The 21197-nt window shown below is 39.7% G+C and overlaps 4 protein-coding genes across 6 annotated transcripts; 3 read left to right on the top strand and 1 right to left on the bottom strand.

Annotated features, from left to right (window-relative positions):
- Nucleotides 1-789: 789 nt before the first annotated feature.
- On the top strand, nucleotides 790-4147 carry LOC105057161 (pentatricopeptide repeat-containing protein At1g62350). Its single transcript, XM_010939652.4, has 3 exons — nucleotides 790-943; nucleotides 1407-1849; nucleotides 3317-4147. The coding sequence occupies exons 2-3, from the start codon at nucleotides 1475-1477 to the stop codon at nucleotides 3707-3709; spliced, it is 768 nt and encodes a 255-aa protein (XP_010937954.1). The 5' UTR covers nucleotides 790-943; nucleotides 1407-1474; the 3' UTR covers nucleotides 3710-4147.
- Nucleotides 4148-5575: 1428 nt separating this feature from the next.
- On the top strand, nucleotides 5576-7487 carry LOC105057162 (uncharacterized). 2 transcript variants are annotated; one of them, XM_010939653.3, is made up of 3 exons: nucleotides 5576-5786; nucleotides 6725-6925; nucleotides 7230-7487. In XM_010939653.3, the coding sequence occupies exons 1-3, from the start codon at nucleotides 5676-5678 to the stop codon at nucleotides 7263-7265; spliced, it is 348 nt and encodes a 115-aa protein (XP_010937955.1). In that variant the 5' UTR covers nucleotides 5576-5675; the 3' UTR covers nucleotides 7266-7487. The 2 variants fall into 2 exon arrangements, with proteins under 2 accessions (XP_010937955.1, XP_073104763.1); XM_073248662.1 differs by lacking the exon at nucleotides 7230-7487 and adding an exon at nucleotides 7011-7079.
- Nucleotides 7488-9816: 2329 nt separating this feature from the next.
- On the bottom strand, nucleotides 9817-11616 carry LOC105057163 (uncharacterized). The gene is made up of 2 exons (XM_010939654.4): nucleotides 10766-11616; nucleotides 9817-10465 (listed from the first exon to the last, which is right to left on the bottom strand). Exons 1-2 carry the CDS (start codon nucleotides 11614-11616, stop codon nucleotides 9817-9819), a joined length of 1500 nt encoding a protein of 499 aa, XP_010937956.1.
- Nucleotides 11617-16498: 4882 nt separating this feature from the next.
- On the top strand, nucleotides 16499-20984 carry LOC105057164 (PRA1 family protein B3). Of its 2 annotated transcripts, none has more exons than XM_010939656.4 (2): nucleotides 16499-17257; nucleotides 20680-20984. In XM_010939656.4, exon 1 carries the CDS (start codon nucleotides 16573-16575, stop codon nucleotides 17218-17220), a length of 648 nt encoding a protein of 215 aa, XP_010937958.1. In that variant the 5' UTR covers nucleotides 16499-16572; the 3' UTR covers nucleotides 17221-17257; nucleotides 20680-20984. The 2 variants fall into 2 exon arrangements, with proteins under 2 accessions (XP_010937958.1, XP_010937957.1); XM_010939655.4 differs by having other exon boundaries at nucleotides 16500-17257; nucleotides 20688-20984.
- The last annotated feature ends 213 nt before the right edge of the window (nucleotides 20985-21197 follow it).

Raw genomic sequence — 21197 nt, 5'->3', positions numbered from 1 at the left:
CGCATTCGAGTTCGTAGCATCCTCATCCTCTCTGCTTGCGATCACCTCATAATCCTCATCATTCTTAGTTTCAGATTCTTCAAAGCACAACCATTCGCCCTCACTGTCACATCAAAGATGGTGTCGCTCTTTTCCTCATGAGAAGCCTTTCTCTTCTTCTTGCTAATCTTTTTCTCCGAGCTTTTGCCGTCGTTGTTGTCAATCTTCCCATCTTCAAATTCGAGGTTCTTGTGCTTCTTTTTCTTCTTGCTCTTATTCTCCTCTTCTATGGAGCTGTTCAAATCGAGCTCGACGGCCATGGATTCCAACTTTTTAGACTTCTCGTACTTCAACTTTTTGAGCTCATCGAGCTCTGAGATGGAGGAAAGCAGGAGAGAAAGCATCGGGAATGAGGGAGGGATAGAAAGAGAGGGGTGAGGGAAGAGAAGAGGGAGGGAAGGGTGCTGTATCTCATGCGAAAAGAGGTGGCGCAGGAGGAAAGAGGGAGGAAAAAAGAAAAAAGAATGAGGATGGACAATAAGAAATGATGGAGATGCTGTGGGCTCCATTATCTACGTCACGAATGAAGTGGGATTAAAAGGTACCAACGCGGCAAAAATAATATCACGTAATTGTTGGTGGGAGTCTCAGATCTCAATTGAGAGATTTGTGGATTATATTATAATATTTTATCAAATATAAAGTTGATATTGACCGATTTTTTTATATAGAAGATATTTTCAAATCGACGTAAAATACAGGAGGTTACATGCTAATTACCCTATATTTATACCATTTAACCATTTGTATATAAATACCAATACAGAACACGAAACACCGTCCGGGCTTCCGTGTTCGGCCGCCTCTCAAGTCTCCCACCCGATTGAGGCTCCTGAGGATGTAAAAAAGGGGAAAACATTGGAAAAATCAACGAAAATTAAGGAAGATTGGAAAAAATTAAAAGGTAAAATCCTTTCCCACCTAGATTGCTCATTTTTTTTCATTTTGCTTCGTTTTCTTTTCATTTCATTCTCTTTATCGGAGATATCTGAGGAAGGAGAGCACCTAAGGGAGATTCGAGAGGTTTCTTAGGTTCTGGTTGGGGTTTTTTTCTCAAGCATATGGGATTTTGTGCGAGTTGTGGCGGTGTGAGTTGGTCCCTAGGTTTCGAAAGCTTAATCTTGGTAGAAGCATGATATTATGTAGGATTTGGCGACTTTTGATTGGAAGGATTCTTCTTTGGCTACGAAAATTTCAATTTATGGAGTTCTATTCTCGTGATCATATGAATACTTACAAGAAGGGGAAGCTTAATTGGTCTTACTGGAATTTGTTGAACCTGTGCGTAAAGATCATTGTCTTGCATTCAAATAATGAAATTTATGGATCGGTCGTGGCGAATATTTCCTAAAACCGAGTTGAATCAGGGCCGCATCTCGAGGAGTAGCGTGGACCAGAGTGTCAGGCTGCTGGTTCTGAAAGTTCTTAGGCAGCGATGCTCCGCGTCGCTTCAGGCTTCCTAAGGCGGCGAGCAATTGAAGGGCTCGCCGGAACCCTAACCCTAGCCCCACCCTCTCTCCTCCTCTGCGATGGCGGTGGCGGTCCCGGAGGAGCTGATGTCCTCTGCCGCCACTCCTCCTCTTCCGCCTCCTCGCTGGCTTCGAGCCCTAGCCTGTCGATCTGGCGGCGGAAAAAGGAGATGGGGAAGGAAGGCCTCTTCGTGGTCCAGCAGCTCAAGCGCCTAGCTTCCATCGGTGGGCCGAGGCTTGAGCAATTCATGCGCTCGCACGTCTCTCGCCTCCTAAGAACCGATCTTCTCGCCGTTCTCGCCGAGTTCCAGCGGCAAGATCATGTCTTTCTCTCCATGAAGGTCAGAAAACTTCTTAATTTATTGCTTCCAAGACGATTTTTTTATTTTTTTTTGGCAATTTAATTGGTTAAAAGAAGAATCTAATATCTTACATCAGCTATTGTTTTCACTATGATTAGTCTAAGATGGCTTTCATTGTTATTTTTTCCTATAAATCATCTCTACCGTGTTGCAAGTAGACTTTGAATTTTTTTCCTCGTGTAATATTTCTTCTTATATGTTCCCTTTCGGGTGCACACCAACGAAACTTATCTTCCAAATTTAGGTATTTAGTTATATTTATAATTGAATTTGTCATAGTCTATGAGGCATCTTGAAATCCTATTTACAAGGTTGCTCAAATTCAATATCATGGATGGTATTGGTATCATGAATAAACATTTTATAGCAAGAGCTGCGATAGAAGATCATATGGAAGAGTCGTTAAAATCTGCAATGTGAGCAAATTTATGGATCTTAGGGTAAACATCCACCACGTTCTACCATCCCACCACCCGTGCCTTTTCCTTCTCTTATCCTCTTAACACCTCTGTCCGCCAACCATGTCTACTGCCATCTCTGGCCACCTAGTCGGCCACTGACATTGTATTTTGTGCATATGAATAGCAGTTGCAATCAATGTGCCAAAGACCAATTGCTTGTCCCAGATCTTATCTTCATTGGGTTGTATTGTTCGAGCAGCATGATCTTTTGGCTTTTCACCAACATCTTTATTTAGAGACTCATCATGACTTTGACCCCTGCAATAGGTTATGCAGTTTGTATGACACTGTGTCATGCGTGAGTTGGACATCAAGCAGTTGTGATGCAGTATGCCATGCAGCTCTGAGTAATGAAACTTAGTAGCACATGGAATACATAACTACTGTCTAATGTTATCTTAAGATATCAAGCAGCTGTGTTTATTCCCTCATTTCTGGACTATAGTTTGTTGTGTTGCATTATCGCACCAATCAATCGGCAAGGAAGTTCACATTGCTGCATTTTATGGCATTAGAGCTTGCTATTATTTTGATTGGTTTCTATATGGTGCTTGCGGCAGTTTCCTTTGTTGCAAAAGACGCATATTCTTTTCTATTTTCATTCACTTCGATGATGTTGTCTTATTCAAGAGTTCCTTTCTTGTCCTGCAAGATCAAAATCTATTTGCTCTTCCACCAGGTTGTGACTTAAGGAGGATTGCAAGTGCACTGAACTGCACAATTTTGGCAAGGTTATTCAATCTTAATGTTGTTTAGAAGAGCACAATATCCAAACGTGCTCTGTAATAAGACAGTGAGCCAGCAAACCAACATGAAATTGTTAAATATTATTGCTGAAGTATGTTCAATAAAGAATGCTAGATCTTAGTTGACAAACCAAATGTAACACCCAAATTAAAAATAAAATGCTGAGTTTAGGTTCATATGATGTTGAGTACATATAGGAAACTACTTAAATCCACTGTTTTTTTTTTTGTTTTTTCAGATATATGGTTTTGTGCGGAAAGAAATTTGGTATCGGCCAGATATGTATTTTTACAGAGACATGCTTACGATGCTTGCAAGGAATAAGAAGGTGGAAGAGGCAAAGCAGGTTTGGGCAGATTTGAAGAGCGAGGATGTCCACATTGATCAGCATACTTACGGTGACATTGTTAGGGCATTCAGTGATGGTGGCTTGCCTGCGCTAGCCATGGAAATCTATGATGATATGAGGGGCTCACCTGATCTACCACTCTCTCTGCCCTTTCGGGTTATGTTGAAAGGTCTAATACCATATCCGGAACTGAGGGAAAAAGTAAAGCAGGACTTCTTGGAACTGTTCCCTGACATGATTGTGTATGATCCACCAGAAGATGTGTTTGACGAGCAGCAATAAATGTTATCCTGTAATCAAATTGAAACAAGTTCGTATTCACATGTAGCAGTGACACAAGTTGTCTGAAATCATCTCATGCAGAGAAGAAAATTGAATCAGGGGAGGTGATATAAATTTGGTAGATGGAGTCTTATGGAGTACATTTTGAGGGACAATTTGAAAGAGAATCACGAGTCTTTTCCATCAAGATGCTAAAAGATGACCATCAAGATGGAGAATCAAGACAGTACATTTTGGGTGCATAAATTATTACAACTGTTTGTGTTTTCGTGATAAATCTGTGTAGTAGAAGGACTAAATCTTATATATGCAATCTTGTCACCTGTGTGTGTATCCTGTTAAAATTTACTTTTTGAGGAGATGTTTTGTATTTGATAAAATTTGGGAATATAAAAGGGAGAGGAGAAAAAGAAACATCCGGCAAGTATTTGTGAATAATTACAGCTATCATATATAAGCGTTCTTTTTTTTTTTTCCATTAATATATTGTCAATGGCAGACTGCAAGACCATCATTTAAATTCAAGATGGCTTTATGATAGATGCTAATCTAACATTGGCTATTATCTAAATATTAGATTAAATGAGAATAAAAGGATTTCCAGTTACCTATACTTTATCGCAATACATGATATCTGCGAGGTGATAAATCCTGCAGCTCATGCCAATTGCCTTGTGTCTCTTGGTACTCTAGGATTGCAGTGACTTGTAAACCGCACAAATATGTTCATGTGATATGGCATGCCGTGTTGGAAATTGCATCATAGTTACTTGCAAATTGTACTATCGCAACGCACGATATCTCTGTGATAAATCTTGCAGTACATGATTTGGAATCTTGCAACTCATGCCTGTTCTCTCATGCTACATGGTTGTGAGAGGAGTACTCGAGCATCATAGTTACTCGCGATTACCAATGCGTTGGTGTCATATATAATGCCATGTTGGCAAATGAAATAAGTTTTAGAATACCGTATCATTCTTCTGATAAGTAAACTTTTTGATGTTTCTTTTCTTTAGCTTTGCACCAAACTGATTATGGAGGATGAGCGTGGGTTGTAGAAGAGTGCGTTTACCATGACACAAGTACCATAAATTGGCAGAAATCTCATTAAACGTGGTTAAGTGCTGGTATTAAGGCTGTGAATGGATTGGGCATACTCATGATCTAACATGGTTCTAACTCAATTAGACTCGGTCCGATCCATATTTGAAGACTCATGGATTGGATTTGGTTCAAAAATTGAACCAATCTAAATTTTGGATGGGTCTAGATCTTGTAAAGTACAATCAATCTAATCTAGCCCAACCCATATATCATGATAGATAGTCGGAAACGAATCCAGCTTAACCCAAAAACTAGGACCGTAGATATCATTCTCAATTTATTTAATGTACTCCCATTTAAATTAATCATCTTTTTTTATCTCCACAATTACATCTTCTCTCATCCATTCTTATTTGATTATATTTAAGCATCCATATTTTTATTATTTGTTTCAGTAGATTCTCATTTATAATGCCCTTAAGTATTTCCATATATCTAATTTAATAATTATAATTTGTAAATTTAAAAGTGTTCACTTAATTTGGTCAAAAATTTTTCGAGCATTCAAGTTCCAAGTTGATTTTTTAAAATTGTATTTAATTTTTTAATAATTCCATATAAATTATCAAATATTATATTTTAGAGCTAGATGAACATTTAGGATAGAGTCCAGTCCGTATCCTGATCTAATCTAGATGAATTAGGGCCGACCCAATATGATGGCTCGTAAGTTTGCTCCAAGATCAAAATTATGATCCAAATACAAAGCCGGGTCAGGTCCCCGCTCCGACCCGATCCGTTTGCAGCCCTAGTTTTCCTGGGCAACAATAGCAGCGGCGACTTTGAGCGGATATATTGTGTGGCGACTGGAGAGGGAGCACAGAAGGGCCGACGAAAAGAGTAGCGGAAGGGTGCAGAGATGCCGTGCCTCAATCTTTCCACCAATGTAAGCTTGGACGGAGTCGACACCTCCGCCATCCTCTCGGAGGCCACCAAAACGGTCGCGAAGCTCATCGGCAAACCCGAAGCCGTCGGTTCCCCTCTTCCAAACCCCTTTCTCTACCCTTCCATCTCTTCTTAGTATTATCTCTTTTCCATCCATTATCTCCTAATTTGTTTGTGGGTTTTCCTTTCCTTGATCCACGTGAACTTCCGTGATATGAAAGACGATAACTTGCTTTAGGTTGTTTGCGATTTCTTATTATATCTTATTATCCTGTCAGTAAGTCCTTCAGTGTGCTTCTTTGTCTAATTTTCTTCTGGTTTGTCTACTTTTTACCCTATGGAAGTCGGTTAGATTCGATTCCTATAGGAATATGTGGATTGCTTGATGAAATAGAACTTTTTAAGGGTTGTTATCTGGCTCGGGTTACTGCCCTAATTTTGTGAGGTGAAGACAGGATTTTGTTTCTTCAAAAAGTGATCTTTTTATTTGTCCTAGTTGATTTTCTGTTTGTTATTAGTTTTGGTTTTTTGAGTGATAGAGTTCTGTGCGCATTGGAAATTCTTGTATTATGAAGTTCAGTTAATTATCTGGGGGTACAATGATAAACGACTGGTTAATACTGGTTACGAGCATTGCTGTGGTAACTTGTAGGAGCAGTTCAAGAGTAGAGTGACACCAACAAGGGAACTGGAGATGTAAATCCCCTCATTTTTTTTTGTATGTTGACTTAAGTACTAATCTGATGCCCTGCAGAAATATGATCCTTCTTTTTATAAATCTGTTTTGTCAAACTTCTAACTCCTTGTCTGTTATCACAGAAATTTGGAATATTGTTGCTTCAAACCAGTTTTTGCACTGTTTTTTTTAAAGTTACTTTATTGCATGTTATTATCTTGATTTCATGTAATCCACAATAAGGTTTACTTGGGTTTAGAATTTTAGTTGCCTGAAGAACTTAGTTCTTTTGGTTGCCATAGTTACATATTCTAAGTAATTTATTTTTATTTTTCATCTGGTGACAGTACGTAATGATAGTACTGAAAGGATCAGTACCGATGTCCTTTGGAGGTACTGAACAGCCAACTGCTTATGGCGAATTGGTTTCGATTGGTGGCTTGAATCCTGATGTAAACAAGAAACTGAGTGCTGCTATTGCATCGATTTTAGAAACTAAGCTGTCTGTTCCCAAGTCACGGTTCTTTCTCAAGTTTTATGATACAAAGGCAAGCCATCTGAACTTTTTTATCGGCCCTCAGATGGGTCATTACTGGTTAATTGTTTTTCTCATTGCAATTTCCTGTCTTTTAGGTCCACCAAACTCAAGAATATGCACAATGTTTGCATGCTTTACATCAGCAATAATTCATGTAAATAACCACTCACTGTTTAGATATTCCTAGTATTGTGACCATGTTCATGACCATTAGTTCTAGTTTTGAAGAATTTACTTCTTACTAGTAAGAGTAGTTCTGGAATGTAACATTTTAGTTAAGGCATTGATGGCTTTATCTTTTTCCTACTTTGCAGGGTTCAAACTTTGGGTGGAATGGTTCTACTTTCTAGGTTCTGTGTTTGCCCAGTCTGTTACATTGTGTTGGAATGCACATGCTATGAACAACATGTCTGTTATGAACTTGAGATTTTAGCTGGTTTGGCCAGTTAACTGTGGTGTTTTGCTGTTCATCATAGCTACTTGGAAGAACATCAAGTTCCCAGTATCATGATCATCTTTATCTGGACTAGTGGTGTTGATAAATACTGGATTCTGCATGATTTCTATTTCAACTGATCGTGTCTTTGGTTATGCTAAAGTATCATTATCTGCTGATTTTATTTTCATTGCTCATGCTGAGTTAGTGGAATCCATGAGATACATTTGGTTGCAGGTTTATTGTTATCTTCAGCAGTTTCATCATTGCTTTATTTTGTTAGTGAATCTTAATAACAAAAACCTTGCAAAAAATGACCTGGTTATATTTTGAAATAAATTCTGGGGGATCACAAGTTATGCATTAGTTAGCTTGAGTGTTTTGTCGTGATGTTGGCTCCATGTGCTTTCTATAAGTTTATTTTCTGCCAAATAATATTATTTAATACAGAAAAAGGCATGAGTGGTCAAAAAAGATTACTTAAATTCTCTAGGCAGAAAGCTCAGTTCTTCATATTTTTTTTTTTTTGTTTTTTGTTAAAGGTTCCATTAGTAGTCACACACTGGTTGTAGTTGAATATTTTTCTGATGGTTCCTGGGCTCACATTATGAAAAGCTTGTAAGAACTAATGAATTCTCCGATCACTGTTCATCCAATTTTGTTGACTAGAGCATGGCATGTGTAATGTGGAGTTGCAGAAATGGGGAGCTTTATGAAGAATCATTCGGAAGCTTGAGGCACATATGGTAGAATAAATTCATATGTGCAGTATCATGTCTCCAGTTCCATAGTAGCACTCCCCATCCACTTCTATGTCCTTGTTTGTCCACTTTCTTAGCTGAGCGGTTGTTAACCAGTTTTGCAAATGCTATATGAGCTAGGAGAACAAATGAATAATCTTCCTCCGGTGTAGAAACAATCCATCGGTAATAAATAAATAAGGGCTCTCTCTTTGACAGAGAGCCTTCCATATGGTTAAAGTCTTGGTAGCCTATGGTTTGCCTTTCTACTCTAACTTAGAGAATAAGGCAACTCCTGTCACGTAACTGTAAATCGGAAGATTTAGGGCCGATGTATACTTCTGCTAGTGGAGCAATAGGATCACCTATCAGCCTTTGAACGCACACCTTTGGCTAATTTAATTCGATGGAGAGATAAGCCAGTGGCTCTTTCCATTGTGCAAGCAAGATTGGTTGGATTAGTCCACTTTTCCATAGGTTATATATTCACTTATGCAGCTTTCTTGATTGCCTCTATATTAGGAAAAATTGGTTAATTTTTTTTTTTTTATGTACCATAACAACAACAATCTCATTTGTTTCAATGGAGAGGGAGGATTTGCCTTTTAGGGAGAAGTTGATGCTTGCTCCTGAAGTAAAAACAGTTCGATCTGTTCCTGAATAGCTTCCCTCAAAAGGGCTTCCGCTTGCTCAGTAAATGCCTTGGTAGAAAATATAATTTCTTGGAATTGAGGTGTATTCTTTTTTAAGTAGGTATGTAACTGAATGAGATATATATTTCTTTACCTGTCCAATTTCTAATGGATCAAGATATATTCTGAAATAAAGTCTAGGAGATCACAATTTATGCATTGGTTAGCTTGAGTGTTTTGTCATGATGTTGGCTCCATGTACTCTCTATAAGTTTATTATCTGCCAAATAATATTATTTAATATGGAAAAAGGCATGACTTAAATTCTCTAGGCAGAAAGCTCAGTTCTTCTTCTTCTTCTTGTTTTTGTTAAAGGTTCCGTTAGTAGTCACTCACTGGTCATAGTTGAGTATTTTTCTGATGGTTCCTGGGCTCACATTATGAAAAGCTTGTAAGAACCGATGAGTTCTCCAATTAGTGTTCATCCAATTTTGTTGACTAGAGCATGGCATGTGTAATGTGGAGTTGCCGAAATGGGGTAAGAGGGATGTATAGTAGAATAAACTCATATGTGTAGTATGATATCTCCAGTCTCATACTAGCACTACCCATCCACTTCTATGTCCTTGTTTGCCCACTTTCTTAGCTGAAAACGGCTGTTGACCAGTTCTGCAAATGTTATGTGAGCTAGGAGGACAAATGAATAATCTTCCCTGGTGTGGAAACAAATCCATTGGTAGTAAATAAGTTAGGGTTCTCTCTTGGATAGAGAGCCTTCGATGTGGTTAAAGTCTTGGTAGACTATGGTATGCCTTTCTACTCTAGCTTAGAGAATAAGGAAACTCCTGCCACATAACTGTAAATTGGAAGATTTAGGGCTGATGTATGCTCATGCTACTGGAGCAATAGGATCACCTATCACCACAAGTTTTGGGAATTTGTTTGTCGTAACATGGATAATTAGGTGTTTAACAAGAAAAGAGTTGTATAATTTCATAGTTCACATATTACAACCATACCGTTCATTTCCTAAGCACAAATTTACATGACATCAATACAATCTTACCTTTTGTGAGTGGCATGGATCCTGATGTTATGCTACTTTCGGAAGGTGAAGGTAGAGTAATTCTCGAAACTCTAACCTTCTTGTTTCACAATAAGAGGTTTTCTGTCTGTTGGGCCAGTAGGTCAACCAAATCCAGCCTTTGATTTCCCACTCCATTTTCTTCCCTAGAGCCCTTCTACACATCTTCCACCGTACGCTCTCTCCATAAACATCACTTGCAAAGATCACCCCTCCTTGTTTTGTAAAAGGCCTGTGGGCACTTGAGTAGCGGTCTCTGAACCATGCTCTTGGTTGAAGTAATGCCAACTTTGAAGGCTTGGAAGAGAATACCTCTCTTCCTTTCACCACATCGTGAAGAAACCAATTCAAAATCGCACAATTTCCATGTGCTGATTGCTCAAATTTCCATGGTTTCATGCTTATAGTTACGGTTTCTGTGGCTGAGACATTGAGACCCAAATTATGATTTGAGGGATCAAGTGAGCCTTCAAAGGTCTTCTCTTTGCCAACTTCATGTGTTGGATTTTCAGAAGATTTGCTTAGTGAAACAGACAACACATCAGACTGCAGCATTGGAGTGAGTTGCAATGCTATACGAGATGGAAAGTGTTTTTCGTCAGATCCATAGCCTCGTTCAGCCATTAGAGTTTCAGATGCCAGTGGGTTCACGTCGCATCTGGCATCAATGAAATGAGTAAGGATGCTTCTAGTTGAATCATGACTTGTTAGATAACTAAATTGTACAGGGGTATGCAGTTCAGCCGGATGGTATGCATGTTCGGCATTATAGTTTAATTGTGGATGCTGTTAACATGCCCAGTATGGATTCTCAGGATTTTCCTAGCTTTGTTTACTGACTGCAGCCAATGACATGGATGTAAAGAGTATTGTCATGGGGTTATTTAGAGCCAGATGATGCTTGTCAGTGCATTCATATATGCATGCTGGGTATGAATTGATATAATAGTAGACTAACCTTATGTTGTCCACAGCCACCACCACATCAATCCAGTTCTCCTGGAAGATGACCTTGTAAGCAAGTTGGATGACCCCTTCAAGTTGTTGGTACTTCAGAGAAAAGAGCAGACGTTCATCATGAGTTGCTGTGTCAGGATCTTCGATGCTCATGGCTATGATCGGGCAATATAATTGTACTTTCCATAGCCCGCTTGCAGAGAAGGCATATGAAAACAGGGGTGAAGGTGTTTTAAATGAGTGATTGGAAGCTTGAAACTCTAGAATCCAGTTTGTTACAGCAAGGTTTAACGATCTCATCCATTGCTCTTCAAGATTGGATCCAAGGATTCGCATAAGAAGCTTTGATGCTTCTCTGGACCTTGAGCTTGCTAATTGGATCCTCAAAGTGTCCAGGCATCCTTGGCGAAGGTTGTTAGGGGCTTCATAGATGCAGATAAGGAAAGCAAGAGTGAGGAATGCAAGATTGAACACATCTCTGAATTCATCTATAATTTGTACTGCAGGGAATCTGAAAGAGGATTTCATATTGGGGCCATACATAAGAACACCATTGATGATATCAAAGAAGAGATGGAGAACATCTTCTTCTTTTAAAGAAGGCTGAGTTTTGGATTTCAGGTGAATAGAACTGGATGTCCAGAGGGAGATTGGCATATTAAAATATGCAAAGATGGAGAAGGAGACATATGTCTTTTGGCTCTGGGAGCTTTTGGTGACTGAGAGATTCATGGAGGGATGTGTTGATGTTGTCTTGCAGATGCAAAGAGACATGAAATTTGTGTTCCATTGGGTGACTGGGGGAAGGTTGCTGATCCATCCCCATACATCTGGAACAAAACTAGAAGTCATGACAAGGTGCTTGTATTACTAGAAACCCCTACCTCTCTACAAGCAGAACTTCGAGGAGGAATTATATAACAGAGAACTAGAGGTCCGCTGAGAGAAGTCCAAAAGGTTGCTTACTCTGATTCCACCATGTGAGAGTTTTATACTGTGAAAAAGAAGATTTTTGGTGTGGGAGAGGGGGAGTCATAAATTCTTACTGCAGTATTCAACTTTTTCTCCTTCTATTGGGAATTTGGGGCAGAGAAGTTAAGGTCTTTGAATGATGACCAACCTATCTATTCTAATACCAACTTCTGACTCCATATTCCCTTTATCCACTAATGAAACTTATTCATGTGTGTCAGATTCTGCACATGAGCAAGTTTGCTTGTTCTTTAAAACCAATAATCCAAATTTATTCATAGTTATCCTATAAATTAGGCGAACAAGATAATTCAGTACTTTCAGTGGTGGATGAGTAAGGATGTGCTGTTCCACATGCACTCAGAAAGAATCCTTGATTCGGAAAAGAAAGGGAATTTGGGTGTATCCATCGCACCAAGGCTTCCATTTCATGCAGCTCGTTCTGTTACCTTTTGAGGACAGCACATGTATCTTCCCCATTAAGCTTGAACAAGCTTTTTCTTTGAAGTAAGCCTAACTTATGCATTGTTAGACAAGTTAGGATTATATTCTTGACTTCTGGTTGTTCTGTTGTTGAATTTGGATGTTAATAAAGTGGCGAGGCTGGAAAGGGGACTCATTTGTTGATGTAGAAGACCATTTGGAGCACCAGCTTTCCTTATCTTCTTGTATGTATTCTTTCCATGGCTTTACTCATATTCTTGACTTTTGCTTTACTCATAGGAACTCATTCAAGGCTTGCTGGAGAAGCCCTCTTCTTGCTTCTGCTCCACCCAACACCAACCCTCCCAAACCCCTGGCTTCCTAAAAATAATGGATAAGTAGCAATATCTACCAATAATGGATGAGTATGGCTGCGTTTGCAGTGAGAAGTTTGAACCCAATGAACGAGGGATCATCCTCAACCTAAGTTGCATTAGGCTAAGGATGATAGACTTAGCCCCTCCCACGCAGCTCTTAGTTCAGCTTTCAGAACTGTGCAACGACTAGTGGAACAGATTTAGCAAATAGCAGGTGCCCTCCCAGTTCCTCGTACTGAAGCCAGCCCGAGTCTATTTTTAATTTTACTGAGCCACCAAAAGAGGGGATACCCAACAGGTAAGTGAGTTTGAGGGGGTGCTCAAAGAGCATGAAGGTTGCCAGAGCCTTGAGGCATCATCAGCATAGAACATCTTTGGGTGCTCAAAAATGTCACTCAGTTGAAGTTTTTTAGCCTTAAAACTCTCATATTCCTGCACGGTAATTGTCATTATGACAAATAATGCTCGAAACTCGATCATTAGTCATACTGTTTTTGAAGGTAGGAGATGCATGTTTCCCTTTATCTGGAAAGATTGATTCAAGTCCAGCTTCTGATTAGGTATATGCGAGGTTTGTTTTGCAAGACCACAATGGCATGGGGTATGGTTAATGTCTTCCTCCCCTTGCAACGGTCACAATACAAAGAATTGGACGTGGGTTCACAATGAGCTAAGAAGGATCTACAAGAAAACCTATTCGGACAAATCTTCCACCAGAATTTTTGCATCCTTGGAGCATTTCCACAGCCACTTAAAAGCAATACCATCATTCATGGGATAGGAAGGAGAGGTAATGAAGTCATCCAACCTGATTCTAGAATATTTGACTGGACCCACACGAAGCAATTAGCAGGGATTGGATTGGAAGTAATGGCATCAACCATCTCCATAGCAAACAGCGAACAAAATCTCATTCTCTGTTTCTAGTCAGTAGATTCGCCACAGCAGGATGTTCATCAAACAGTTTCACATTAAACATCAAAGGCGATCTATCTAGTGGAATATTAGATAACAATGGGCTTCACAACAAAGTAATGGACTCAGCATTACCAAAAATCAGCGAATGGCGTTAGAGAGAAAGGATACACTATGGCAGATATTTTCCCTAATCCGAGTCAGGTGGTAGCCTACCCAATCGCCTTTGAAGTTATATTTGCAAGAGACCACTGTATGCCATGGAGAATTCGGGTGAAGGATTAGATTTCCAGCATCTTGTGCCATGAACTCATCTAAGCTGGGTAATGACCAATCCATCATGGATCCGGGTGCTATCTTCCCCGCGAAAAACTGATCACCCTTTGCACAGATCTCAAAGTGGTCAGCTGATGATCCAATGATGGATTCATGCGAAGCGAGGTTAATCATTCTTTCGTGCAAAAGATACCACCCCACGCTCCCTTTAGGGCTTTGGTTGGGAAATAGTCCCAAACTAGCAGCTGAAGCTTACTTTGATTAGTTGTATTGCCCCATAACAAGAATGAAAATATCTTCTCCATTTTCTGCTTGAAGAGTAACAGCCAAATCAGAAAGAACATAGAGAGGGGCAGAGCAAAGTCTAAGAGGAGAGTGGGCATCCTTGACAAAGTCTAAGAGGAGATGTAAACGAGCAACTAGAAGCACCATCAACGATGACAGAGCAGATAGGATTAGTAGTGCACCCCCTCTATCTAATACATTGATTGTGGAAACCAAAATTATGAAGTACTACCATAAGATAATCCTAATGAATCCTGTCACTAGCTTTCTTCATGTCCACCTTAGTCACCATGAGAGCTTTACAAGGCAAAGCTTTTCTCATGGAGTAGGAATTATTTCTTGCGCCACCATACATTATAAGCAATATCTTTACAATGCATAAAGGCTTCCTGCTTTTTTGAGATTAACTTTGGCTTATCCGACTGAATAAGATTTTTTTTCTCTTTAACTCACAGACTGTGTTACATAAACTTATCGATCTATAATTTTTTGGCTCCAAAAGCTACTTATCTTTAGGGATTAAAATTATGAAGATGGATTTATAAATTTTAGCTATCTGTCCTATAGTGAAAATATTTTTAACAATCACATCAGCTCTGATGACATCCTAGAAGCTCCTACGTAAAACAGACCACAAATTATTGAGACCGAAGGCTCTAACAGAAGGCAATTCTCATCGATTATTCTCAATCTTTGCTTCTGTATTTGGAACAACTAATGAATCATTCTCCTCGATCATTAGCATACTCGAGATTGATGAGAGCTCTAATTGCATGGCGGGGATTAGAAGAGTCCATTTCTCCAAGAAAGAACTCCAAAAATAAAAGTGAACTCAGGTTCAGTTTTATAGACCACATCATAATCCTAGCTATTTTGGTAATTTTATTTTTTTTCTTTCCTATGATGGTAGGTCAGTGCAAAAATTTTAAAAATAATAATAATAATAATAATAATAATAATAAAAATAAAAATAATAATAATAATAATAATAATAATATATAGTATTTAAATCTCCTTAGATGAGTTGTCTCATACAAGATTCCTGTCTCTATAATCCTTCTTGACGATGAGGCACTTTATGATATTCCTACTGAGTTTGGAGCATACATTGTGATCATCCCTGCTTATTCCCCCTCCTAAACTTCCTTAATTTGAAAAAGAAGCAAGTATTTTTTCAATCGCTCGTTATTCCAAAATATATTTCCCATAGTGGTTTTGTTCCACCTCCTTAAAGCTCTTCATCTTTGCAATAGTATAGAAAGCTTAGAAAACTGAACTGCATTGGAGTGATGACCTTGATAAGCCTACCCCATACCTTCCAGTGATAGGTGGTTGTGGCAATGGCACCATCAAACTGTTTCCAAACTCTGGCCAGACCGCAATGGTTGTTACACTATATAGATTTTGTTGGGATATACCGACCGACCTTGATATCGACTCATCGATGCCGACTCACCGATAGGTTACGACGCCGACCCATCATCGACGCCGACTCACTGATAGGTCCTGATGCCGACCCATCCTCGAAGATGGACCGACCGACTTTGCACGTCTGACGACGGACAACACTAACGGTAACTACCGATCATGTCCGGCCGGAACGTGTCGGCCTAACAGGCCAACACTGCCTCCGATCACCTGAAAGCCGATCTCACATCACCGACTCCCTGTCGGCTTGGACAACCGGCTTCCGACCTCTACAGGCCTTTCTGGATGCCGAACGAGCGGCGTGGGCTGCAGTCCTATTAAGGACATGCCGTGCGACCGTCGGGGGGCGTTGTCCTGCCAGGAAACCTGGGGCACTGTTCTGCCAAGGATGCGAATTAATTCCTAGGACCTGTCAGCTCGTCAACGATGTGACAATCCCCAGCAATTTGACACTCTTCAGTTGTCTACATCACCGACGGCGGGACCATACCACCTTCTACTATAAAACGAGGTAAGGCAGCAGTTTGAGGGGGGCTTTTTTCTCCCTCTCGCTCTCTCCACCGCTGAATCCCCTGATTCTTCTCTACTGTTGCCTAGTCTCCTCTCTGACTTGACGTCGGAGGATCCCCACCAGAAGCATCTCCGGTCAGTGTGGACTTTATTTTGCAGATGTTCGTTCTCGATGACCAGACGACGAGGAGATTGGCCGCAACAGAATCAAATACGGAGTATCCAGGATCAATTAAACCATGGCTACATAAAACCTCTCAGAATTCTGTTGTTCTTCAATGTGAAGCGTGGCTAACAGTGATTTGGTGTATTCTAAATGCCGATAACGTGTCATTGAATCCAGATCCAGTGAACACCAAAATATTACGCGAGTACGAGATTAATTCGTGAATGTTAAAACAGAAGGGGAGCCACTCACCATAGATGAAAATAGATTAAGAGAAAGGGGGAAAAACAAAAAGAGACCATGAACGGGACAAAATTTACACAGCTTCATACTTGGTTCGGACCAATCGGATTCCATTAATGCGCGTGTATAAAAGATCCATTAACTAGTCCAACAAACCGCTTTCTCCCCTCTCCTCCTCGCTCTCCAAAGTCAAAAGCACGGACACCTAGTCTTATGGCTTCCTCCGCCTCGCCGCCCATCCTCCCTCTCTCCACCGCCCAATCCACCGCCAGCGCCGACGCCACTGCCCCGATCTCCACCCCAGCCTTCCGCGGCTTCCTTTCCCGCCTCTCCGACTCCATCCGCCGCTCCCTCGCCAACCGCCGACCCTGGTCGGAGCTTATCGACAGCTCCGCCTTCTCCCGGCCGGACTCCCTCGCCGACGCCGCCTCCCGCGTCCGCAAAAACCTCTCCTACTTCCGCGTCAACTACCTCGCCCTGCTCGCCGTCGTCCTCGCCCTCTCCCTCCTCTCCCACCCCTTCTCCCTCCTCGTCCTCCTCTCCCTCCTCGCCGCCTGGTGCTTCCTCTACCTCTTCCGCCCCGCTGATCCCCCGCTTGTCATCCTCGGCCGCACCTTCTCCGACCGTGAAACCCTCGGCGCCCTCGTCCTCCTCACCATCCTCGTTGTCTTCCTCACCTCCGTCGGGTCCCTCCTCATCTCCGCCCTTATGGTCGGTGTTGCCATTGTCGCCATCCACGGGGCCTTCCGGGTGCCCGAGGACCTCTTCCTCGACGACCAGGAACCCGGCGGCGCCACCTCCGGGTTCCTTTCCTTCCTCGGCGGAGCCGCTGCCTCTGCCGGCCCGGCGGTCGGCGTCTGATGTGGATCTGACGGTTATTTTGGTTGCGTTCATCGAGGTTGGTTACTTAGGGCAGCCCCTTCTCTCTCCCTTACCGTTTATTGGAATTTGGTAGGTAGAAGAACATATTCTTCGAAAATTAGGGTTATTTATGTATATTCACGGATGATTGGTTCAGGAGAGATATAAGACTCTGGATTCATGCAACTATTTTTGGAAGATGAGTGCCTACTAATTGTTCTCCCAGTGTACAATTCGGATCTGTTGAAGAATCTTTGCTGATATATGTTAATCTCGTTAATTCCTTTCTTATGCTTTATGGGAAAATTTTACTGCTTTTTATGTGGTTGTTGTGTGAAGTAAGATTAGACCTGGTTGTATTGTGTTTTTTACCGCAAATTCATCTTTCTATACTTCACATTTATTTTAAAAGAAGATCTGAGATTAATCACCGGAAATCTCAGATCTGGGAGCAGTTGATAGGGATCTTAATGATCGTTTCTGGGATTTGAAATCTAGATCTAGATGTTTCTGGTGTCCAAGCTGTTATAATTTGTTTACAGATGAAAATAATTCCATTGGAACTTACATAACTTCCAAATGTTTTGTGGTATATGCTCAAGTTTTTGAGATAGTTCTAACTCTTTTACTGCTGTCTGTCTGACATGTGACCAATAGGGCCTTGTCTTTTGTTGTCTTGTTTAAGTAATCATGACCTTTCTTCCGTTGTCTAACCTTTTAGAGTCAGGGATTTATTTTTACCTCTGGATTGTGAAATCAGCACATTCCTATGAAAATCACTTCACAAAACTTGTTGTTTGGATTAAACTATGAGATTGTCATTTTTTTCTGTTATGCAAATAATGGAGGGCATTTTAGATATCCTGATACTCATCTAGTGTCTACCAGTCATAAGAAATCTAGCAAACATAGGTTTGGAAGTTTATGCCAAAAAATAGTTGATGATGATTTCTTTTAGTAGGATTGGTGGTTGAAGTTCTGTAGTACATTATGAGGTCCTTTATCAGGTCAAGGGAAAAGAATGTCCAACTTATGTTGCATCAGTTACTAAATATGTTTTGAGTTTCCTAGGCATTACCGGTTCTACCATTCTGCTTATTTGTTTGTTTTGATTTTTCGCTTTTCCATGTGACATGTTTTGGATTTAAAAAGTTCTAGATGATTAACAAGAAGGCATAGTTCTCAAATAGCCTAGGTGTGTCTAGGTGATGGACCCTCCTAAAGCTTAGATGATAGCCTACGTGATGAAGTGATTGCCCAAGTGAGGAGATTTGTGCAAAATTTACAAATAATATATCTTCATATATTTTAATTTTTTATTAGAAAACTATATTAGTCCCAATAAACCATCCGTATAACGTGGTCCCAAGGTACAATGGTAATAATTAGTCATGAGTTCTACTTAAACATAATACTTCAAAGAATAGCACAATTTTATTGTTCATTCTAAACTTATAAAACATAATGCTATGGTTGTCTTAGCACCATATGGAAATAATATTAATTTTACATGATGCTACTACTATGAGAATAGTACTAACACTAGTGTCTTACTACTTACTACTGTGATAATATTAATGATGCTACTATGTTACTACCATATAAAAATTGTGAAAACAAAGGATAATACAAGAGAAAAATAGCAGGAAATTGAAGTTTTTTCGTTTTCCTAAAACAAAGAAAATACAACACAACAAAAAAGAATAGTAGTCATAGTAAAACTAAAAATCCCCCAATCTATATACCTGCTTAAGACACATTTTTATATTCTATCTGATTCAAGCACATTTTTGTATTCCCAATCCAATGCAAAGCTGAAAAGCAGAAAAGAAACTTATATAAAAATTAATACATTGTCAATCACTAGAAAAGATCCAAAAACTCTCAATAACATCAACAACTATAATTCCAATAGAAAAACAAAAAGAAAAACATTAGGAGAGAGGGAGAGAGAAGGAGGTTGATTGAATCTCTAACTACTACTATTGCTGCTGTTGATGCTATCATGATTTCTACTGCTGCTGCTGCTCCTAATATTGCTACTGCTACTGCTTCAACTACTACTGTTGTTGCTACTATTGCTGCTGCTATTGCTATTCTTTTGGTATAAGACAGGGAGTGTAGCCCTGGGAAATGGCTCGTCCCTGCGATTAGAACTAGAGCTCTATGGCTAGTGATTGTGAACCAGATATTTTGTTTCTAGGGCTTAATTTTTGGTTCTTGGTTTTTTGTTTGATCATCTTTTGGATGGTTTGACCCAAAGTATGCTTGGGGATTGTGGGGTGACCTCTGGACTTCATTTTCCTCTATATTCTTCTTTTTTATTGTAGGATTGGTATTGAAGTGCACTCTTAGTGATAGAAAATGAAGAACTAGAATTAGGTAATAAAGAAATTTGAAAAATCATGAACTGATATTTGTACTGGTTTTTTTCAACTCAAGTATTGTAAGGGATGGCTGGTATGATTCATGGAAGGGGAAATGAAGGGGATATGCTCTTCTACAGTGCTGTGTGGTTAATGCATACCAATATAATTGTAAGGGAAAATATATTGGCCATCAGTAACAACACTAAGCATGACTGAGGTTATGATTATTATAATCTTTGGAAATGTGTAATAGTTTATGTCGATTAGGATACAGGAGAGATGATATAGAGATGGGTGATGAGTGTGGCCATGAGGCATTATCGTTTAAATCTCTAGAGAAGGAGAAGGGAAGACCTGCTATCTATTTTGATGTCATGAGAAAAATGGAATCAAATTTATGCATCAAAGGAGAGTAAAATTGGATTTTTGTTTATCGATGCTTATGTAATGCATGTAACAGTTGTTAATTGGTAACACATCTTCATCATCATTCAGTTCCTTGTGAGGTTAAAAAAAAAAAAAAAAAAGAATTGGCACTCTGCCTTTTCGAAGTCCATAATACCATCTATGGTATAGGTTTAACCTATACTTTTCACATCAACATTAAGTTCCTGATTAGTTGAGGAAAGAAAATGTACCTTTATTTTTGTAGATAAAGAATAGTTAGGTCTATGATGGCATCTAACTGTGGCGCTTGCACTTCAGGATCTTAAAAAGCCAGAATTTAGGTCTCGAGTCTTTGAACTTCACTATCTCAAAAAGAAAGCCAAATGTTTGTGGTTCTCGCATGGTCAGGCATGGAATTTCAAGTCAGTTGTGCTTTCTATGATTGAGTGCATTGTGCAGGTCAAAATTACAGAAAGACTCGCTAGAATGGAACTCTGTTTGGCAATGATAGCTGAAAGGAATGCTGGATGTTCTGAAAAGATGCGTCATAAAAAAATGGTTTTTTTTTTCCTTTAACGGCATGATTCTGTGAAACAGTATTTGGTTTATGTTATGATATGCGGTACTTGGAACTAGTTTCTTAGTAAAATTATCTGAAGGCTTTCTTTCTTTCTTTTTTTTTTTTTTCTTTCTATTAATGGAGAGGCTCAGCTAGGACCTTTTGGAAGAAGAAAAGTGAGGAGTTGAAACTCTATTCATTTGGTGGCTGCTCTTTCAATCTTCCAGTTGGAAGGAATCTTCCTATTGGGTGTAGCAGGGAGTGCAATCTATTCAAGGTCATCGAAGAATGGTGCTCCACCATGTGCATGTATAACACATAATGATATGGTGGTAGTGATATTGTGGTTGCTCTTGTTTATATGACTACTAGTAGCAATTTGGTGAATAAAATTGTAAACATGATTGGGAGATGGTGAATTATTTGGAAGTAGATGATGAACTTCATTAGTTCTCCGTCCTTAACTTGTGGCGTTGAATTTGTCAAAAGTTTATGGTAGATTAATGTTTGTATTATCTGAATATTGTAAGAATCCTGCTGCAAAGTAAGCCATAGTTCTCCAAGTTTTGACAGGGGTCTGATCTTCCAGATAATCAATCCAGACTTATTTTTGGTTTTTTTTTTTTTTTTTAAATTATGTCAAACGTTCTAGCAAGCAGATG

This window comes from Elaeis guineensis, chromosome 14 (genome assembly GCF_000442705.2).
Source record: "Elaeis guineensis isolate ETL-2024a chromosome 14, EG11, whole genome shotgun sequence".
Lineage (NCBI taxonomy): Eukaryota > Viridiplantae > Streptophyta > Magnoliopsida > Arecales > Arecaceae > Elaeis > Elaeis guineensis.
The sequence above is the reverse complement of the archived record's forward strand: the minus strand, read 5'-3'. Positions and strand labels throughout refer to the sequence as shown.

Bases quoted from the DNA above. Each gene is read 5' to 3' on its own strand.
- LOC105057164 (XM_010939656.4), top strand. From the start codon at position 16,573: ATGGCTTCCTCCGCCTCGCCGCCCATCCTCCCTCTCTCCACCGCCCAA.
- LOC105057163 (XM_010939654.4), bottom strand. From the start codon at position 11,616: ATGACTTCTAGTTTTGTTCCAGATGTATGGGGATGGATCAGCAACCTT. The intron at 10,466-10,765 runs GTTAGTCTACTA...CATTGATGCCAG, and splicing joins GTGGCTGTGGACAACATAAG to ATGCGACGTGAACCCACTGG.
- LOC105057161 (XM_010939652.4), top strand. From the start codon at position 1,475: ATGCTCCGCGTCGCTTCAGGCTTCCTAAGGCGGCGAGCAATTGAAGGG. The intron at 1,850-3,316 runs GTCAGAAAACTT...TTGTTTTTTCAG, and splicing joins ATGTCTTTCTCTCCATGAAG to ATATATGGTTTTGTGCGGAA.
- LOC105057162 (XM_073248662.1), top strand. From the start codon at position 5,676: ATGCCGTGCCTCAATCTTTCCACCAATGTAAGCTTGGACGGAGTCGAC. The intron at 5,787-6,724 runs GTCGGTTCCCCT...ATCTGGTGACAG, and splicing joins TCATCGGCAAACCCGAAGCC to TACGTAATGATAGTACTGAA. The intron at 6,926-7,010 runs GCAAGCCATCTG...CCTGTCTTTTAG, and splicing joins TCAAGTTTTATGATACAAAG to GTCCACCAAACTCAAGAATA.